This window comes from Hibiscus syriacus, unplaced genomic scaffold (genome assembly GCF_006381635.1).
Source record: "Hibiscus syriacus cultivar Baekdansim isolate YM2019G1 unplaced genomic scaffold, ASM638163v2 tig00111427_pilon, whole genome shotgun sequence".
In the NCBI taxonomy this organism is placed as follows: Eukaryota; Viridiplantae; Streptophyta; class Magnoliopsida; order Malvales; family Malvaceae; genus Hibiscus; species Hibiscus syriacus.
Genome location: NW_024063088.1, coordinates 3460766 through 3480835, shown reverse-complemented (window position 1 = coordinate 3480835; position 20070 = coordinate 3460766). Strand labels below are relative to the sequence as shown.

The 20070-nt window shown below is 34.0% G+C and overlaps 1 protein-coding gene across 2 annotated transcripts; it reads left to right on the top strand.

The window, feature by feature from the left end:
* The first annotated feature begins 15288 nt into the window (after window positions 1–15288).
* On the top strand, window positions 15289–19577 carry LOC120163013 (serine/threonine-protein kinase rio2-like). Of its 2 annotated transcripts, none has more exons than XM_039173048.1 (13): window positions 15289–15521; window positions 15605–15651; window positions 15735–15805; window positions 16265–16378; window positions 16468–16643; window positions 16737–16825; window positions 17274–17391; window positions 17575–17648; window positions 17760–17807; window positions 18528–18696; window positions 18858–18962; window positions 19072–19179; window positions 19293–19577. In XM_039173048.1, exons 1-13 carry the CDS (start codon window positions 15438–15440, stop codon window positions 19491–19493), a joined length of 1404 nt encoding a protein of 467 aa, XP_039028979.1. In that variant the 5' UTR covers window positions 15289–15437; the 3' UTR covers window positions 19494–19577. The 2 variants fall into 2 exon arrangements, with proteins under 2 accessions (XP_039028979.1, XP_039028980.1); XM_039173049.1 differs by having other exon boundaries at window positions 15290–15521; window positions 19302–19577.
* Window positions 19578–20070: the final 493 nt, after the last annotated feature.

Genomic DNA, 20070 nt, shown 5'->3' with positions numbered 1-20070 from the left:
CCTTGAACTATTCCATTATTCTACTTTATCCACTAAATTCTAAAATTTAACAATTTGGTCACTAACCCGGTATTGAGGATGTTACAAATCTCCCCATTAAGAAAATTCGTCCTCGAATTTTCACTGTGCACATTGATAAAAATATATCTCATAATGTTCTCATACTACTTCCTTTACTTAATCTTTCCTGTCATCGTCAGAAACTTACCTTCATTCCTTTAGTTCTTCAACTACCTTTCTTTTTGATACCTTCCTCTATTGTCACTTATCATGTAAACAATAACATCAATTCTTATTATTCAAAATCATAAATCGAACATAATTTCTTATCAATCTTTAATTGCCTTGCAATAATAACCAAACTTTTTATTCTATCATCATTTAACCACCTCATAAACTTCCTTAATACATATAAATTATTCTTTATTTTGCTGACCACGTCTGCTTAACTAAGAAACATAACTTTAAATCTTTATTACAAATGATTACAACATACTCTTTGCAGAATCCAACAATCTCTTTATACAACCTTACATACTTTTTATTTCTAATTAAACTTATAATCTGCACCCCAAAATAACTCTTATCGTACGGGATCCTTTAACTCCCTCTTTAGTTTCAATTTAATTATTCTTCCAGAAACCAAAATCCCCTTATAAAATGGATCATATCCTTTCCTTTATACTCATATACTCTTTTCATATCGTTTATACTTATCCTGATCACCAATCTTTATCGCATTTAATAACTCTAAGTTAGTATTACTTGCATAAACCTTATTATTTGCAAAATCCTTATTCGAATCACAATACACATATCCCTTTTTATCATCTTAACCTTTCTATCAATCCTTAATTCCCCCTTATCATACGAATCCTTATCTTTTTGACTTGATACTTGATTAATTTACCCAGATATCATCTTCTAATTCCTTAACTCAATTTCACTTACTATCATATAATTTCATTAATCGATACCAGTTCTTCCACTATGAAATGTAAACCTTCATTGAATCAATTATATACATTCTTTTCAGTCAAAATTAACCCATCAATAATTTACTTAACTTATCAAGTCCACATCATTTCTCATACACTATACAATTACCTTAATTTAAATTCAACATTCCATCTACCTTTGTCTTCTAAATTGATCACTGATATACACATTCTTAAACTCTTCCAAAGCAATAATCCTATCACTTGCTCTTTTACTATTTTCCAAATAATATATATTCCTCTACTCTTCTAGAAAAAATGATGGAGATCTTCTAACACTATACTTTCTCATTCATCTGAAATAATTAGTGTTCTCTTTTTGCTTCACAATCCATATTTGCATGATAGCAATATAAACTTTCCATTCCCAGTATCACTTCAAATTTATCAGAAGGTAATTTCATCAGATTAGCAGGGAATTCAATTCCTTGAATCCGTAGGAAACATCCTTGACACACTTTATTAACCTGAGCATTGTGTCCTAATGAATTGATCACTATCACATCATTACCATTAACTTCTAATTATTTCTCACTTATTTCACCAATTTACTACTAATACATAAATATTTAGACCCCACATCTATCAACACCATAACACATTTATTATATAATAGAAAAGTACCTACAATTATCTCTGGATCATCCCCATCTTCGCATTCTTGAGATTATATACTCGAGCAATGGAGCAAACTTCCTGTTGAGTAGAGGATTCTGGTTGACTTCTGCTTCTTCCTCTACTTCTTCATCTCTGAGACATCGAAACAGATCACTCCAACTGCACATGCTCTCCTATCTTCAATGGACACTCTCTCATAAAATGTCTTGTTTCCCTACATCAAAAATAGGCTCTAGATTCCACTCTACATATCCCACCATGATATCTTCCACAAGTCTGGCAGTGTCTCTATTGTGCTTTTCCATCACCAGGCCTTCCTGATTGAGTCTGTCTAGCTCTCATCTGATTTGATCCTCTAGCGGAGGATACCACTGATTCAGACCTTGTTTGGGATCGGAAACCAGGATCTCTACCTCTCTTGGGTGGTACAGGGCTCGATTAAGCCTCCATTCTTTTGGAAAGTTGAGCTCTCTAGTTCCCAAACTGTTTATTCTGAACTCTTTCTAGAGCTTTAGCACGATTTACTACCTCTTTAAATGAGGACAAATTCAACACAATTAACATCTCCTTTAGTCTTGGGCGCAAGCCCTCAATGAACCACTCATATGCATCTTTCTCTATAGGCACCAATTCTACTGCAAAACGACTTAATTTGTTGAACTCACACTCATACACAGTGCGGTTCATTTGCTTTAAATTCAGAAATTCTTGCTTCATTTGCTTGATGAATTGATCTCCTATGTACTTGTGCTTAAACTCTTCAAGAAACAGAGACCATGTTACTTGATCACTGGTCATCCTCATAGTAACATTCGTCCACCAAATTCTCGCTTGCCCACGAAGCAAGGAGCCGTCTAACTTCTCCACATCAGAACAGTGGAGTCCCTCTAACATAATTTTTACATCATTAAACCAAAGGTCCGCAGCAACAAGACCTTCTTTGGCTTCACCATTGAACTTTAGAGCTCCTAATCTCTTTAATTCTTTTTCTACATTCATCCTCTGCGTTGAGGATACAGGAGGTTGGAAACGTGTCAAGATAGTGTCCAACGTCCTGAAGAATACATCTTGATCTTGCACAAGCACTCTAGAGGGTGTTTGTCCTTCACCTTGCCTGGCCAAGGCAGGTGAATTACTGCTCTCAGCTAATCTATCATCCCACGCTTCACTTCGGTTGCTATCTTGTCCTGACATCTAATAAAATATAAGCAAATGTCTCTATCAGCAAAACATCATACTCTTTACTCTTATCAAATAAGAAGTTCTTACAACTATGTTGGCATGTACATTTTATATGACAATTTAGACTCCGGTTTATGCCGAGAATCGACTAAACCATGGCTCTGACACCATTAAATGTAACACCCCAACCCGTATCCGACCCGAATACTAGCCCGAGGTGTCACATTGACTGTTCAAAACATGTACATTTATAAAACTATAAGAAATTTAAACTTTTATTAACATAAAAGTCATATATACATAATTGATTTCAACACATTACAAAATTGATCAGAGCATGCATACTTTACGACTCTATTTACATGCCAACATATCTGATACATAACCAAAACATATTGTGTAAAGTACTTCTGATCTGATCGTCACACGGAGATATGCTGCTCTACTGCTCCTAAAGCTGATCTTCTTGTTTCCCGGTACCTGCGTGTAAATCACTTACACGCTAAGTCATAGACTTAGTGATGCATAATCATATAATAAAGAATTTCTATCAATATAAACATGCCATCTATTATCCAAATGCAATTATGTTCATTAAATCATAAACCAGTCATACAATATATATGAATCAATATCATGATGGTACCATATTAATATATAATTATGCTTGTCATATCATAATTTATTATCTCATGCACAGAATAATGTAAGTAACAATATCGTATTAAGATACAATTATATACATACTCTTTCTGTCCTTTATAAGCCCATGTACACTAGTGAGAACTCAAGGTATACGAGTACTATGAGGTTGTGTACACAGATGTTGTCACCACAGCTTGTATAAAATCCACCAAGTGGCATATGAAATCTGTGTCCCGAAGGACCTATCCATATGTTCTGAAGAACATAGGTAACCTGTCCATATGTCTCAAAGGACATAGGTAGACTATCCATATGTCTCGAAAGATATAGGTAACCCTCGACTCTTGGCATGCCAACTATACATACATTTCTCATAACTCATATCATGGGCATTATCTTTTATCTTATTACACATTCACATATTCATATCACATATTTATTTCTTATAGCTTTTTATCACATGTTCATATGATCACATTATCACATATACCTTTTCTCATATTCATATAAACATATCATCTCATTCATATTCGTATATCTCATGTTCATTTCTCATCTAATCACATATCACCTGGATTAATTTATGATCTGATATATTCTCATCCTATAACTTATATAAACATATACATCACTTATACCAGTTCCTATATCTTATCACACTAGCATATTTTCATATATTTTTCGTGTAATTCATGTTACTTCTCATATGATTTCATATTCATATGCTACATAGTTCATATTGTTTCTTATGTTCTTACCATACCTCTTATTTCATATTCTTAGGTAATCATATAAATCATTTTAACTATTTCACATATTTATCACACTAATATATATTTACACAACTCATGTAATATATATTGTAACATGTCAATACATCTGCTCATGCACACATATGAATCATAACAAACACATCACACACTTAACATACATAATGTATCATGTAACTCATTCAATCACATATGACATATATACTCATATATATAAGCTCTAATATGGAAAATAGACTTATCAAAAGTCTTATTTCCATCACACATCATATATTAGCTAGTATGCACTCACCTTAGCCTTGTTTGAATTGAATCGATTCTAATTCCTCGATTGCTCTAGAACACAGTCACGTTCAATATCTATATAATTATACATTAATACATATCAATATTCTAATTAATATACTCTAATTGTTCACTCCTTAGACTAAAAGAAAGGTTGATTTCATCTTTTATTTAAGGTAGGCATCGATACACTCTGTAGTGTATCGGTACATTCCTTAAGATGTGTATCGATACACTAAATATGAATCTATACATAAATTACATTCGATGTTTTCATTTTAAGGGGTGCATCGATACACATCTTGTGCATCGATACACACTGAATAATTTCTAGAAATTTACCCTTGATGTATCAGTACATGTTGAATGTGTATCGATATACACCAGCCCAAAATTCACATTTTATGCATGAAAATTACTCAACCTGGTTCAAAAACTTTATATTTCATCCCTTTACATAATCCTAACTCTCATCCATATACTTAAATCCATTACTACTCATTTATCACCTCTTAAACCTCAAAATCTTATCATCCATATGAAATCCTAGAATCATACCCAAATTTTAACATGTTTCAAATCCAATTCTAACACTTCATACATGTTAATTAGATTGATGATAAGTCAAATTCGATCTCAAACTTCATTAAAGAACCCTCTTTCAAGATTTCACTTATTCCCCTCTTTTCTTTAATTCCCTTATTCTCTTCATCTATTGTTTCAAGATAATTAAGCTCTCCTGAAGCTTAAATTACTTATAATCAAAACTCAACTTAAATTTAACAAGAATCAATTAACCGAAACTCACCTTTAGCTCTTAGTTTCCACACGTGAAGAAGAACGGAGAAGAAGAGAATTCTGGAAACTCACTTAGTTTCCCTCTCCCCCCACGTGGTTAATATATATAACCATATTTAATTATTTCCTTGCAAATAACCATTTTTGTCCTTCATTATTCCCTCTTTATAATTTAATCCTACACAATTTTCGTATAAATCCTTGAACTTCTATTATCTACTTTATCCACTAAATTCTAAAATTTAGCAATTTGGTCACTAACCCGGTATTGATGATGTTTTATTATGTATGTATGCATGTATGTTTGTGTGGGATAGATTCCATTTACACTATAAAATTAATAATTTTTACACTAATTTATAGCCATTAGATTTAAATAATAAATGGCTTAGATTTGATTAACATTTATAACTTATAAACAAATATTTCTTTAACTCGTAATAAAATAATCTTTTTACTCACCTTAAACCTAAACTCCAAAATCTCAAACTCTAAACCTCAAAATCCAGAATCATAAACCCTAAGAGGGTTTGGATGGAGAATGTGGGATTCCCATGGGAATGGAATCCACATTCCCCCGTTTGGTTAGCCCGAGAATCTCATTCCCGATAATGTAAGATTACTAATAGTGGATTTTTTTGGGGTATATTATCGGGAATGTCATTACCTCCCTTTCCTTACGTATTGTTGGATTACCGGCGTTTTGGACTAAAATGCCTTAAATTTTTTTTTCAAAAATATAATTCTTCTGTCATTTAATAATAAAAATTCTACGAAGGTTAAATTATAAATTTATCCTTAAACTACTTTAGATTTACAAAAAAAGTCTATAATTAAAATTTTATATGAAGTTCAGGGGTTAAAAATAAAATTTTACCCTTTCATTATACCTTTTTTATATTTTCAATTTTGTAAAAAAGGTTTATATAAATTTTATGAATTTACATTTTTTAAAGAAAATATATAAATATTTTCCAACTTGTTAAAAAACAAATATATAATAAGGACAATTTGGTCAAATATACATTCCAATAATCTTTTATTCCTTTAACTAAACATGGTAATCTTACATTCCTGCTAAACCAACCAAACACAAAATACAACATTCTCAGAAATCCTATTCCATGGTAATCTTACATTCTACTGGTAATCTTACATTCCGTGAACCAAACGCACCCTAAATCATAAATCTTAACCCTAACCATAAAAATAAAAAATTATTTTACCGTGAATTAAAACAATATTTATTTATGTGTTATAATTTTTAATTAAATATAATTTATTTATTTATTTAAATCTAATGGTTATAAATTAATGTAAAATTAATAGTTTTACATATTATAAGTGGATTCTAACCATATATATATATATATATATATATATATATATATATATATATATATATGAAATAAAGATGATTATATAAATCGGTTTACCTCTTTTATTTCAAATAGAGATCCATAGCCAATGATCAATCGATAATTGATTAGTTTGTTGGAAATGGAGTTGCAAATGATATAAGACAGCCAATTTTTTAAGTGTGTAGAAAATAGAAGCCTTTTTTTTCTTCTTTGTTGTTGGTTTATATATTGACTATAAACTAACTTTTTTAGTATGTTTATGTGAAATCTAAAATCATAATTTGTTATGTGTAAGTTGATCGCATGAATGTAACTATTACCTTCTAGTTAGAAAATTTGATTATGAAAAAATTTATGAAGATGACCTAAAATATTTTTAAGAGTTATGTCAATGATTTATGCTCTTTAATAAATCTCTCAAGAGAAATTTGCAGGCATGTTGGTAAAGAGTGGTATTTTTAGAGGTATAACAAATCGTTTCTTCATTGTCAAGGGAGTGTCATGAAGTGGCTCAACTTAAGACTTCATACCTCGAAGGTTGATGGGACCAAGTGAGTTATGGTGATTGTGGGCAATTCACCCCTTCTGATTCAAATAGAGAGTCACAGCTAATGATCAATTTATAATCGACTGGTGACGATATTCTCGATCTTTTTGAGTTGGTTAAATTTTATTGGTATTATTGGTTACCAATTAATTTTGATAAATTGTATGTGGGTTGTTTAAATGTCATGTTGCGAGATTATGGAAACAAAATTCATTGACCATTAGTGCCAATAATTTAATGGGACTGCCTTTGAGATATGTGATTTATGATGATGCGATGAGCATCTCTATCGTCGAGATCTCTCAAACGAGGGCTCCATCACAGGGGAACACCATCCCTTTGCTCGTCAGGCTCTTTTTCCCTTTTCCTTGGATTTATGTTTTTAGTTTACTTTGATTTTGGTTGATTTTTTTTATGAGGTTGATTATGTGCGTTGACCATGGTTGCTACTATTGTTGTTGGTCGAGGACGCGATTGTTGTTGAGAAGGTCATTGATTGTCTACTACTACAGTTGTTGGGATCTTTGGGTGGCCCACTGTTAGGATGAGACAATACCTGTTGAGGTGGTTGTGCTAGATGGAATGGCTGAGTCATTCACACACACTGAGTTCCCTATCATGATGTTAGAACATGATATTAGTTCACGAGTTTGACTCGATTATTAGATAAGAAGTTAGGTTTAAAAGTTAACCCGATTGAGTCTCTTATAAAAACCTAAATGAATTTTACTCATTGAATAAAAATTTAGTGATTTCTCCACTATTCTAAAACCCTTAATTTTATACTTTTATACTACCATCATAAGACACCTCAAAAGAATATTTAAGTGTATCCTTCATTATTTCCAATAAAATAATAATAATAATAATTTATTAATCAAACCAATCAATCTAATTAAGTCCAACACAGTTTTTTCTTATAGTTTTCTCTCATTGGTAAGTCGTTCATCTCTTTTTCTTTTTGTATTTGTTGATCGGCGATGTCACTAAATTTAATGTTGTTGCCAACCACTGATATTCTTTATTGTCATTTTATTTTCTCTATTTTTTTCTTTCAATAAGTATGCCTGTATAACATTTTTTTCTATGCCTTTATGACATATTTTCTTCTGTTTTTGACACGTTTTTCGATCGTTTGGTCATTGTTTTCTTTTATCTTTTTCTAAGGGTTGATTAGACATCGCCACGACTGATCAAGATGGCGCTTATTTGTTATATTGTTGATATTCCCTGCTCTAGACCATTATATTGGATTTGGATATCCGTTATGCGTTTGTGGATAGCTTTCAAGTCGCTCGAGTCTGATTTGTCGATTGTATGTGGTCTTTCTGTAGCTTGATCCCCTTTTGTTGGGCATTTTTACCGAAAAATCACTGGTGACCGGTATATTTACCGATCTAACACCGGTCAGATTATATTTCCTGGTCTAACATCCGTAGCAGTAAAGCGCGCTCCCTGCCCCGCGCTATATGCTGATTTGGCGCCACGTGGGGTATAGCGCGCCCCCTGTACCGCGCTATACGCTGACATAGCTTACACGTGGGTATAGCGCGCCCCCTGATCCATGCTATAGCTGTTTATCTGACATGTGGGGTATAACGCGGTACAAGAGGCGCGCTATACCTTTAATTACCCCCCACCGTCCCTATAAATACCCCTCCTCTATCACTTTCATCACATCATATTCTCTCAAATCCTCTCAAATTCTCTCTCTATTTAAGGTATATTTTATAATATTTTTAATATTATGTATTTAATTTATTTAAGCATTTTACTTTATTTAATATTTTACTAATATATTTTTTTGCAGATATATAATGGAAAGTGGTCTACTTTGCTTGGATAGAAATCATATATCTCGACACTTTGCTGATACGGTAACATTTTAACGTTTTAATTTAATTTAAATTATTTGTAATAATTTGTTGATTTATTTAATACATGATTATTATATTAAGAATTAATTTGTGTAATTATTTGATTTTAGGCGAAGGACCATGTATTAGATCCTTTTATTAGGAATCTTAAGTTAGTGATACCTAGTCGTGTCTTGCCGTATTTAATAGAGGCTGGATTTGGTTACATAGGTAGATATCAGGGTCACTGTAAGATAGAACCAGACCTTATTTCTGCCTTAATAGAGCGGTGGAGGCCGGAGACCCATACATTCCATCTTCCGTGCGGAGAGTGCACGATTACACTTGAGAATGTTGCTATGCACCTAGGGATTCCGGTGGATGGAGATGTGATATCAGGGATCTCGCAGGGTTCTTGGACTACTTTGTGCCGGGATAATCTAGGACGTGTCTCAGAAAGTTTTATCAGAGGTAGGATACCGTTAAATTGGTTAGATGCCAATTTTCGGGAGTTGAGCGCAGACGCCTCTGAGGATAAAGTTAAGATGTATGCATGGGCATGCATACTGCAGTTGATAGGAGGGTTGATGCCGGACAAATCGTGCAACCTAGTTCACTGCATGTGGTTGCGACATCTTAGCGACTTTCGTCTGGCCGGATCATTCAATTGGGGCTTGGTAGTTTTGGCTTTGCTGTACAAGGAGATGTGTGGAGCCACTGACTACATGCGTAATGCTATCGGCGGATGTCTCCTGCTGCTACAGTCTTGGGCATGGTATCGATTGCCTTTTTTATGTCCCGTTGTGAAGAAACCATTCGTATTTCCACTACTTCTGAGGTATATAAAACTGATTTTATATATTAATAATTTTATACAACGTATAATAATTTTTTTCCTTGAATAGGTGGTCTACTGATAGGAAAAATCATCAGGAGCTACCTGATGATTTAGAAAAAATTAGGGTGCTAATCGATCAGAAGGCTGGCATACATATATGAATTTTAATGTTTAAAAATTGATTTTAGATTATAGTTATATAATTAGATTATTATTTTGATAAAAATTATATAATATTTGTTTTAGTTTGAATGGGTGCCATATTGTACTGATGATGTGAGGGCGGTGATCCCACCTAAGTTGAGGGGCCCATCAGATGTTTGGATGGCGACGGTCCCTCTGATATGTTATGCGACCGTTGAGTGGCGCTCTACTGATCGCGTGCTCCGGCAGTTTGGTTGTTTTCAACCAATTCCGGAAGAACCTCGCAATATGGACGAGTTGCATAGCTTAAATAGACGCGGCAAAACAGATACAAATTGGCTGGTGAGGCATCATCAGTGGGTCGTGTTGTGGGAGGATCGACATCGGCGCCTTCCCCGTAGAGAGCCCATTTTACTTGACCTCTTTGAGTGTTGCTGAAGGTTATTATGAGTGGTTCAACAGTAACGGGAAATCGTTTCTACTTCTTGAGGATGCACGAGGGCAGACCTTTCCGCGACGTCGACAGAGACGTTCACCGATACAGCACCATCATCCCTCGACTTGTGGACAGAGAGTAGGTGCTTCCGGTTCATCCTCAGCTGCACCAGCAGGACCTTCACAACAGCCACCGCAACCATTTATGATGCCGCAACCATATATGATGCCGCCGCCTTTCCATTATTAGATGACGTCGTCGTCGCCTTCACCTGGTTTTATGACCCCGCCGCCGCCATCGTCACAGATGACCCCTCCTGTAGGCTATTATGGGTCTATGTTTGTAGATCCAACTTGGGGTTCATATACTAGATATCTGGCGGGTTCAGCCTCATCACCCATGACCGCATCACAAACACCTCCTGTACAGTTTTTACACTCAATGATGTCTGGGTTTTATGAGTTTTCCCAGTTTTCGCAGGCCGGTGGGATAATCAGTCATACACCTCCAGGGTCCTTATTCTATGGAGGTGCTTCATCGTCATCATCTCCTCATCAACCTAATGTACCTACTCAGGACAACGAAGACGACGACGACGATAATGACAGTGAGAAGTCAGAACCAGTGATACGAAGAAATCCTCCTCGAGACCGACAACCACCACTGCGAACACATTCGCGATGTAGGCATCGATAGATTTTTTTAATTATATTTGTATTTACTTTATTTGTTTAATTGTAATTTTTTATTATTTCTCATTTAATACTTACTTTATTTTGTTAAATTTGTTGGACTCTTTTTTAATGTATTTCAGTTAATTTTATTTATTACCATTTAATATCAGTTATTATAATTTGGTTATCATTTACCATTTAATTCTTATTGTAAGTTTGTTGTATTTAAATACCAAATTGTTATTAGTTTGATAAAATTTAATGATTGTGTTCGTTTTTTTAATCTTCATTAACGATTATCGAATGACATTAACTTGAAGTAAATGCAAATTAAAGTACAAGAATTATTATTTGATAAACAAATACATCATTTCCTCATCAATTGTTACTTGATGAAAACAGAAGTGGACATGTTTTTCTAGTGTGTCCTGGGTTTCTACAATGGCCACATCTTCTGTCTTGTCTAGATCTTTCTCAAATATCCATATCGCAATGAATTCGATTAGATTTTGGACGACCACGCTCCCTCAATAAACTCGGATTTGGTACAATCGAAAGCCAATCTTGAACCTCATCAGGGTCTTTGTCATTACCTATGGGGGAAACTCAAATTCGTATACCTTAAAAACTTTAGATAGTAGGTATACGAGATCCACAAAATGGTTATAGTCTTGACGTGTATGTGAGCAAGCTGCTATCACATGAGAGCATGGATACTTCAGAGCTTGAAAAAACCCGCAGTCGCACGTTCTGTCCCTTAGATTTACTCTTAACGACACAGCTTCAACCCCTTGAAGAGGTCGGGTTGTCAACTTGATCAACTTGTTCAGCCAGCCCATAGTGGAAGCTTAATGATTGACTCTGAACAACACGCACTTGAACAAAATGTGCATACATCTCAATAGCGGCGTCTGAATAATTACTTTGAGCTTCAACCATCATTTGAACATCATCATTGTTCAAAATTTCGAACGCTGTATAAGTTAATGGCAACAATGATGTTGGAAATCTGTACTGCAACGACGACATTCTTCTACTACTTCCAACATGAATCTTCCTCGAAATCTTTGTTATCAGCTCCTCAAGAGTTATGTTTCTCTTGAATGATATTTTAACACGCTCATTTGATACGAAAACAAAGTCGGTTTCATCTTCTCGAATTTCACCATCATAATAAACAATAGCTGAAAGTCGCGTCATTCTTTGAGTTTAAAAGTGCGACAATATTATATCTGCAAAAAAAATAACTGAAACAAACTTGATTAAATAAATTATTTATGAACGAAAATATAACATAATAAATTTTTTACACATCAACGTAAATAATTTAAATAATATAATTTTATATTATTACCTGCACTGCAAAACTATTTTGACGTATGCTCCTGCTTGTTAAAAAATAATTGAAAATAATTAGTATAATATTTTTTTAAATAATCATAATAAATAATAAGTATAATAAAAAAATTTATAACAAAATTTATAACGAAAAATCGCACGAACTTCTAAATCAAATATGAGAAAATTATCAGAATTATTACTCGTTGACGTAATTGTTGTATTAATTTATAAGTTGAGATGAGAGATGTGAGAAACTTAACCGAGAGTGAAGGGTATTTATAACCATATAAGGCGCGGTACCTGTACCGCGCTATATGTAATTATTCAGATAAAAAGTATAGCGCGGACCAGGGTCCGCGCTAAATATAATTTGTACCAAGGTATAACGCTGAGCAGGGGCGACGCTATACCCCTATGTGGCATATAGCGTGGAACAGGGGCACGCTATACCCACGTGTAAGCCATGTCAGCGTATAGCGCGATACAGGGGGCGCGCTATACCCCACGTGGCGCCAAATCAACATATAGCGAGGGGCAGGGAGCGCGCTTTACTGCTACGGGTGTTAGATCAGAAAATATAATCTGACCGGTGTTAGATCGGTAAATATTCAGGTCACCGATGATTTTTCGGTAAAAACGCCCTTTTGTTGTTTGTTTGCCGATTGCCTATGCGAATATATCTGTTTGTATCTATCTTTGTTAGAGTTTCTTGGTTATATTTTAATAATCATTTGTATGGTTTTTATGTGATCTTAAGTTGCTATTTTATTTCAATAATTATAGTACATTGTCTTAATTTTGTACTTAATTTATGATTATAATTGTAAATATTTATTGTAATTTAAGATATTTTCCTATTTTGAATAAAATTAGTGGTTTTTTTTTTAAATTAAGTCCATCACACACACGTATATAATTAGGGGTGTGCAAATCCAGGTACCCACAACATCCAGGTCGGTGATTTCTCGGCCCGTGTCCCGACTCGGATGTTGCGGGTACCCGGTTTTTTATTATTTTCAAATTATTAATTTTAAAAAAATACCCAAATTTAAATGTTCGAAACTTCAAATTACATATTTCAACATCCGAACATAAAATTTAAAAGTTCGAAATACAAAATCTAATAATCCATAATATAAATAATCCATATATATATATATATATATATATATATATATATATATATATATATATATATATAATATAATAAAAAAATAAAAACTAATCGGGTACTAGGAAAAACTCAATTTTGTGACTCGGGCTCGACCGGAGAAATGTAGGGCCGGGTACCCGACCTAGTCGGTAATTTTTTTAAGAAAATTACCCGATTTTTTTAAGTTTATATCGACGGGTCGGGTATTTTTTCACACCCCTATATATAACACATTTAATATAAAATCAATTTTTTTTATATAAATATATGTGAGCCCACCTTAATTTTAATATCAAATATATACCCACATATAAAATAATAAATTAGTAATTCATCCATCAATTATTTAACAATGAACACTCAAATGTATTTTAAACGACTTTCTCAAACCCATAACCTTTAAGAATAATATTCATCCATTTAACCATCGAGATCATTATATTCTTGTATTCTTTTAAAATATTATCATAATGAAATTTTGGTTTGACTTGTACTAATTTAATTAAATAAATTTTAGATTTTTTTATTTATCGTTTGATTACACCCACAAATTCATAATAAAAAATAACATTTATGAAATCTGAATTAAACAAAATATTAGGGTGATGTGAGAAACATGAAAAAAAGAACATGTTAAATGGCCTGGAATCGCTAATCAATCTATTTATCCAAAATCTGATCCGACGGCTAAAAAACTCATTAGAGCTTTGAGCCAAGGACGACCCACGGTATAAATCGTCCACGTGTTAAAAACCCTAGAATTTGGGGGGGGGGGTCCTTCAAATCCCTGATTTTGTCTAGTGCCTAATTTGTAATTAAAGTAAAATTTGTATCTTATTATAAATTACTAGATAACTAAGGAACTGATATTGAAATTTTCTATTTTTAATTAAATCACAACTCTACTTTTAAAATCCCTTGCGCGGCCGCTGTTCCTCCTTTTCCCCTTTGTTTGTTTTCAACGAACGGCTTCTTCACTCTTCTTCTTTCTTTTTCTTCTGCCCAAGCACGCCGCTCACCATCTCTCTCACCTCTCGTCGCCGTTCACGTCGGGTTTCGTCACCGGTAAGTCATCTGTCGTGCCGCCACTCTTTCGTCGCGATCCTCCCCTCGCTTGGCCGTTCGGTCAACGTTTTCTCTTTCTCACGGTAAGAAAACTGTGAGTTGCGCCGCCGCCACACTCCGAGCTCGTGGCCGTTCGATGGTGGCTTCGGATGGGAGTGTTAAATCGACGTGTTCTCCCTCATCGGGGTGCTGCTACCGCCGTTCAACAGCACTGATCTCCCAGTGGGCAGCCCTGTGGCTAGCGTACTTTGGCCGTGGGGCTGCTGCCGTGCTGCGGGGGTACCTTGGCGGTTGGGGGCCGTGACAAAACCGACAGTCCCTTAGTTCGGACCGGCGATCCCTTAGTCGTGTTAAAACCCCCATTGCCGATCCCTGTTTCGGACCGGAAATCCTTATAAATGTTGTTAAATTGCTTCATTAATCTGAAAATCGTTGTATTGAGATTTTAATGCGAATTTCGTAATTTTTGCAGGTTATATCAAATTGGAATTGAATTTACCGCCTCCAACGCCTTTACCCGTTAATTTTGAACCGGCCTTGAGTTTTAGATTGTACTTTAGTTTTAGATTCGGTTTGTTGATAAATTAGGTAAATAGTTGGCTTCATTTGCTCAAGGAATTGAATTCGTGCCGATTCGTCCTCTTAACAGTTGGCTTCATTTGCTCAAGGAACTAAATTCTTGTGTTGAAGAAGAACTGTAATTAATCACCAGTAAAAGAGAAAAAGATGAAGCTGGACGTCGACGTTTTAAGATATCTCACCAAAGATGATTTTAGGGTTCTTACCGCCGTCGAGATGGGCATGCGAAATGTATTAATGCATGATTCTTATTACTTTTAATTTATTTTATTAGTTTCTCTTTTAATTTTCATCCTTGCTTATTTTTTTTCCAGCATGAAATCGTGCCTTCAGAGCTCATCGGTCGTATAGCTTCCCTAAAGTAATAATAGTATTGTTTAGATTTATGATTATAATTATGCCTTTTTATTTACGAGTAATAAAATGTATTAATTTTGATTGTAGGCATGGAGGCACTTACAAGGTGTTGAAGAACTTACTCAAGCATAAACTTGTGCATCATGATTCTTCCAAATGTTAGTTTTATACTTTCTCTTTTCTTTTCTTTTTTTTAAATTCTTTTTATACATTGTGTTTGAAACCTTTTTTTTTACTAGAGTTTAATGATGATAAACATGTTTCCCATATAGAATCAAGTATAGTTTGTATAATGTTATTGGTTTAGTTTTGCTTTATCTTGGAGTTTTAGGCAAAATAGTAAGTAGCAAAGGCAATAATCAAGCATAACCATTATGTGTTTTACCGTTCTTCTATGCATATAATTTTTTCAACATGTCTTGGTACATGAGTTAGCAATAAACTAGTTTACCTTGATAAATTTGAGACACTCAAATAACTTGGTTTGAACAAAGGGAAGTAAAATATTTTACTTATTTTGATGTGGTCTTATCTTTTACTAGGTTTTTACCATCCTTGTGCTAATACTTATGTAACCAAACAAGGTGTTAAAGTTTTCTTTTCCTTCTTAAATTTAGATGATGGGTTTCGTCTTACGTATCTTGGCTATGATTTCCTTGCCATTAAAACCATGGTCAACCGTGGAGTCTTCACTGCTGTTGGTCGTCAAATTGGGGTTGGCAAAGAGTCTGGTAACTCTTTCTATCAACATCTACCAGCTTGTGTATTTTAAAATGTTTGATGACAGTTGTTAAAATTTTCTTATTTTTACTTGTTCAAGATATCTTTGAGGTTGCGAGCGAAGATGGTACTGTGATGGCAATGAAGTTGCATAGGCTTGGTAGAACTTCCTTTAGGGCCGTCAAATCTAAGCGTGATTATTTGAGACATCGTAGTAGTTATAATTGGCTCTACTTGTCCCGGTTAGCTGCACTCAAGGAATTTGCATTTATGAAGGTTTCTTTTTTAAAATGTTTTTCCCCATTACTTGCTTTGTTTCTTTCTTGTAGTAAATAAAGTAGGATTTATGCATGTACTTCTCTTATGCAGGCTTTGGAAGAGCATGGTTTTCCTGTACCAAATGCTGTGGACAGTAATAGACATTGTGTGGTTATGTCTCTTATCCAAGGTTACCCACTGTAAGGGTTTCTCCTTAATCCTCTGGATTTGTTTGCATATAATCCTGTTGCATGCATGTCAAGTGGCTTTAGCATCCATCCTTAGCAATTGAATGAATAAAATTGGTTGTTGGAAAGAAGCGTATAGAATTATAATCTGTTACCCCTTAAAAACTAAATCTTTTCATCCTATTTATCTTGAAATGAGTTCCACAGAGTTGATGAGAGTAGGCTTGGCTGTTTCAATAAATTTTACTGATAACATTAATTGGCGTTGCAGTTTTAAATAAGTTTGCTATGTGCTTTCATAATTGCATTAAAACTCTAGGTTTTATCTTCGTCATGTGTTGATAGCTAAAGTATGCTTTCCCCTTTTTTTCATCTTATCTTTCTTTCTTTGGACTTTCAATCACTTTTACTGTCTATTGGAGTTGGTTTCATATCTCTTAGTTTTTTCCCCGTAATGCAGTGTTCAAGTGAAACAGTTGCAAAATCCAGAGACAGTATTTGAAACAATCATTGGCCTTGTTGTTCGTCTGGCAGAACACGGCCTAATTCATTGTGACTTCAATGAGTTTAACATAATGGTATTCCTTTAAGACACTTTATTTCATCACAATGACCATTTTTTTCTGTTTTTAGTTGTTTTCTTGTTGGCTTGCAACTTTAGTAAGATCACGTCGTTACTTGGTTTAATTTCCTTCAATTAAAAAGAAAAAAAAATGCTTCTTTGAAGTTAATAATATGAATTTTAAATTTCTTCTCTGTAGATTGATGATGATGAAAAGGTGACAATGATTGATTTTCCCCAAATGGTATCTGTTTCACATCGTAATGCACAGATGTATCTTTCACCATCTTCTATCTAATGCTATTCCTAGTTCTCGTGATCATTTTACTTGTGAATTAGTTGTTGTATACTTATTTATTTCAAAGTTTTTGTTATGTTGTTCAGGTACTTTGATCGTGATATAGAATGCATTTACAAGTTTTTTGGCAAGAGGTCAGTGTTTTTTTTCTTTTTAATTTACTATTACATTTTATAAGATGATTTATGTAATCTTTAATAGCTTTCCCAGTATCATTGTTGCTTTCTGATGTTTCGTATGTAAGAAGCTAGTTGATGAATTTTAAACTGATTCTCTACTTGTGTGTTGGCATAGGCTGTTAGTTAATCTACTTGGATTCTCCTTCATGGAGGTAGCTATTTTGGCCTTAGTAAACAACCTCGTCTTGTATTTGAACACCATAATTTCTGTCTTTCCCCAGAGGGGAATATTGGGTTCTTACTTTCAAACGATAACCTTCTCTAGATGCATTTGTTTTTGTCCTATCCTATTTGTAGTTGAAGATGAAGTTGTGGTGGCACTAGGTAAAATCTTTTCAATTGAAACATGGCTTGATCAATTCCTAAAGGTGACAGTTGAAGTTTGAAAGTTAGTGCTAATGTTTCATTCCGAAAGAAAACTCATGTGAACTTTTAAATTGTAGAGAGGAAGGATCTGTTATTGCATTCAACTTAGTTACAATGACAAAGGAACTCTAATAATTATTTTGTGATACCTTTTTCTTTGCATAAAGTCTTTGAATTCCAAAGCAATAGAATCCTTGTATCATTGTTTATGTTCTCATTTTCTTCGGTACATAAGAATACCTTATGAAACCCTATTCCATATTCTTTCTTGCTGACATCTATGCTGTTAATCTTTTCCTGTTTTTATAGGTTCAACTTGTCCTTTGAAGAACGTTCTGATGATATTGACAACTCAGATGTAGACCCAGATGAAAGTAGCAGACCTTCCTTTTCTTCAATAGCCAAAACTTCTGGTTTTCTTGATAAGGAGCTCGCTGCCAGTGGATTTACTAGAAAAGATGAGGATGAAATTCAGAAAGTACGGCGAAGCATACTTTACTGTTATTACCATTTTATGTGCTTGTGTGTGTTTTTATGTATTGGTAATTTATTCTTATGCCATATGCTGAAGTCTTCTTTCAGACTTTCATAGGATATCATATCATGCATAATAATTACTTCTAATGCTACTTTTTGCAGTTCATTGAAGGTGATGTCGAAGAGGACGATGTTTCTCACAGTGAACATGATTCTGAGTTATATCAAACTAATATAAAGGGTTTTGATTCATTGCACTTAGATCAGGTGTGTTCTTCTGGAGCTTTTAGATTATGAACACAATTCTGAGTTATGACAATCATAATATGCATATCTGGATGCTGATGATCTTATGGATAACTGCAAATTGATTCAGGAAGAGCCAACTGCAAGTTGTAACGAGGAAGATCAACTAGATGAAAATCTGCAAAGCTCTGAAGCAGACCAAAGCGGTGATCCGGAAGGTCAAAACTCAAACAATGAGGTATATATATTTTCTTTATTCCAACTATATTCGTATCTGTATTTCCTTGAAGATGTAAGTGCACAAACAAAGTAGTGGTTTCGATATGAAGGAGATTGCTTATGCTAGTTTAGATGTTCCAGGAGGAAGATGATGAGCAGAAGGGTGAAGAAGATGACACCGAACTCGTGAAGAGCTTGGCCAAGCAGAGACGACGTGCAATGGCGGCAGCTCGCAAAGGACACAAGAATACTGCCTCTAGAAATTCCTACAAAGACAAAGGGGGTAAATCTTCCAATAATTCTAAAATCCAGAAACAACTGAGTAGTTGGTAAATTTTAGTATTGATCCAGCACAATCTGAGGTATATATAAAAATGCCTCCTAGTATTTTTACAGTACGTGCCAGTGGAGACGATTCGATACTATAGTATCTTTATCTGATGATTAGATCATCAGAGAGGCAGGACCATTACCTAGAACATGTTGATCATCGAATGGTCATTTTCATGCTATACTATTTTTTTTAATATTTATATTATATATATTAAACCTGAATTGTGTTTGGACCAAGTTTGTCATTTCCAGAAATTTAGGGCTTATGTTCAGTTTTAGCTCAAATTTCATTTTGTAGTGTGTTTTGGTCTGTTTTGGTAAGTGTTGCATACAAGTAGCACATCAGTCAGCAAGATTTTGATTTTATAAATTTATTTTTAATAGTTTTCAAACATAGTTATCGAATTATGAATAAGATGTTCACCAAATATATTTGTATTATGAAGTTGGGATGTATGTGTATGCGTATTTAATATGCAATTTGTTAAAACTAAATATATGAAAAAAATTAAAAGAATATTGTTAAACTTGAAACGGTATATTGAGACGGTGACAATATTAGGGTCAGTTTAGTTTT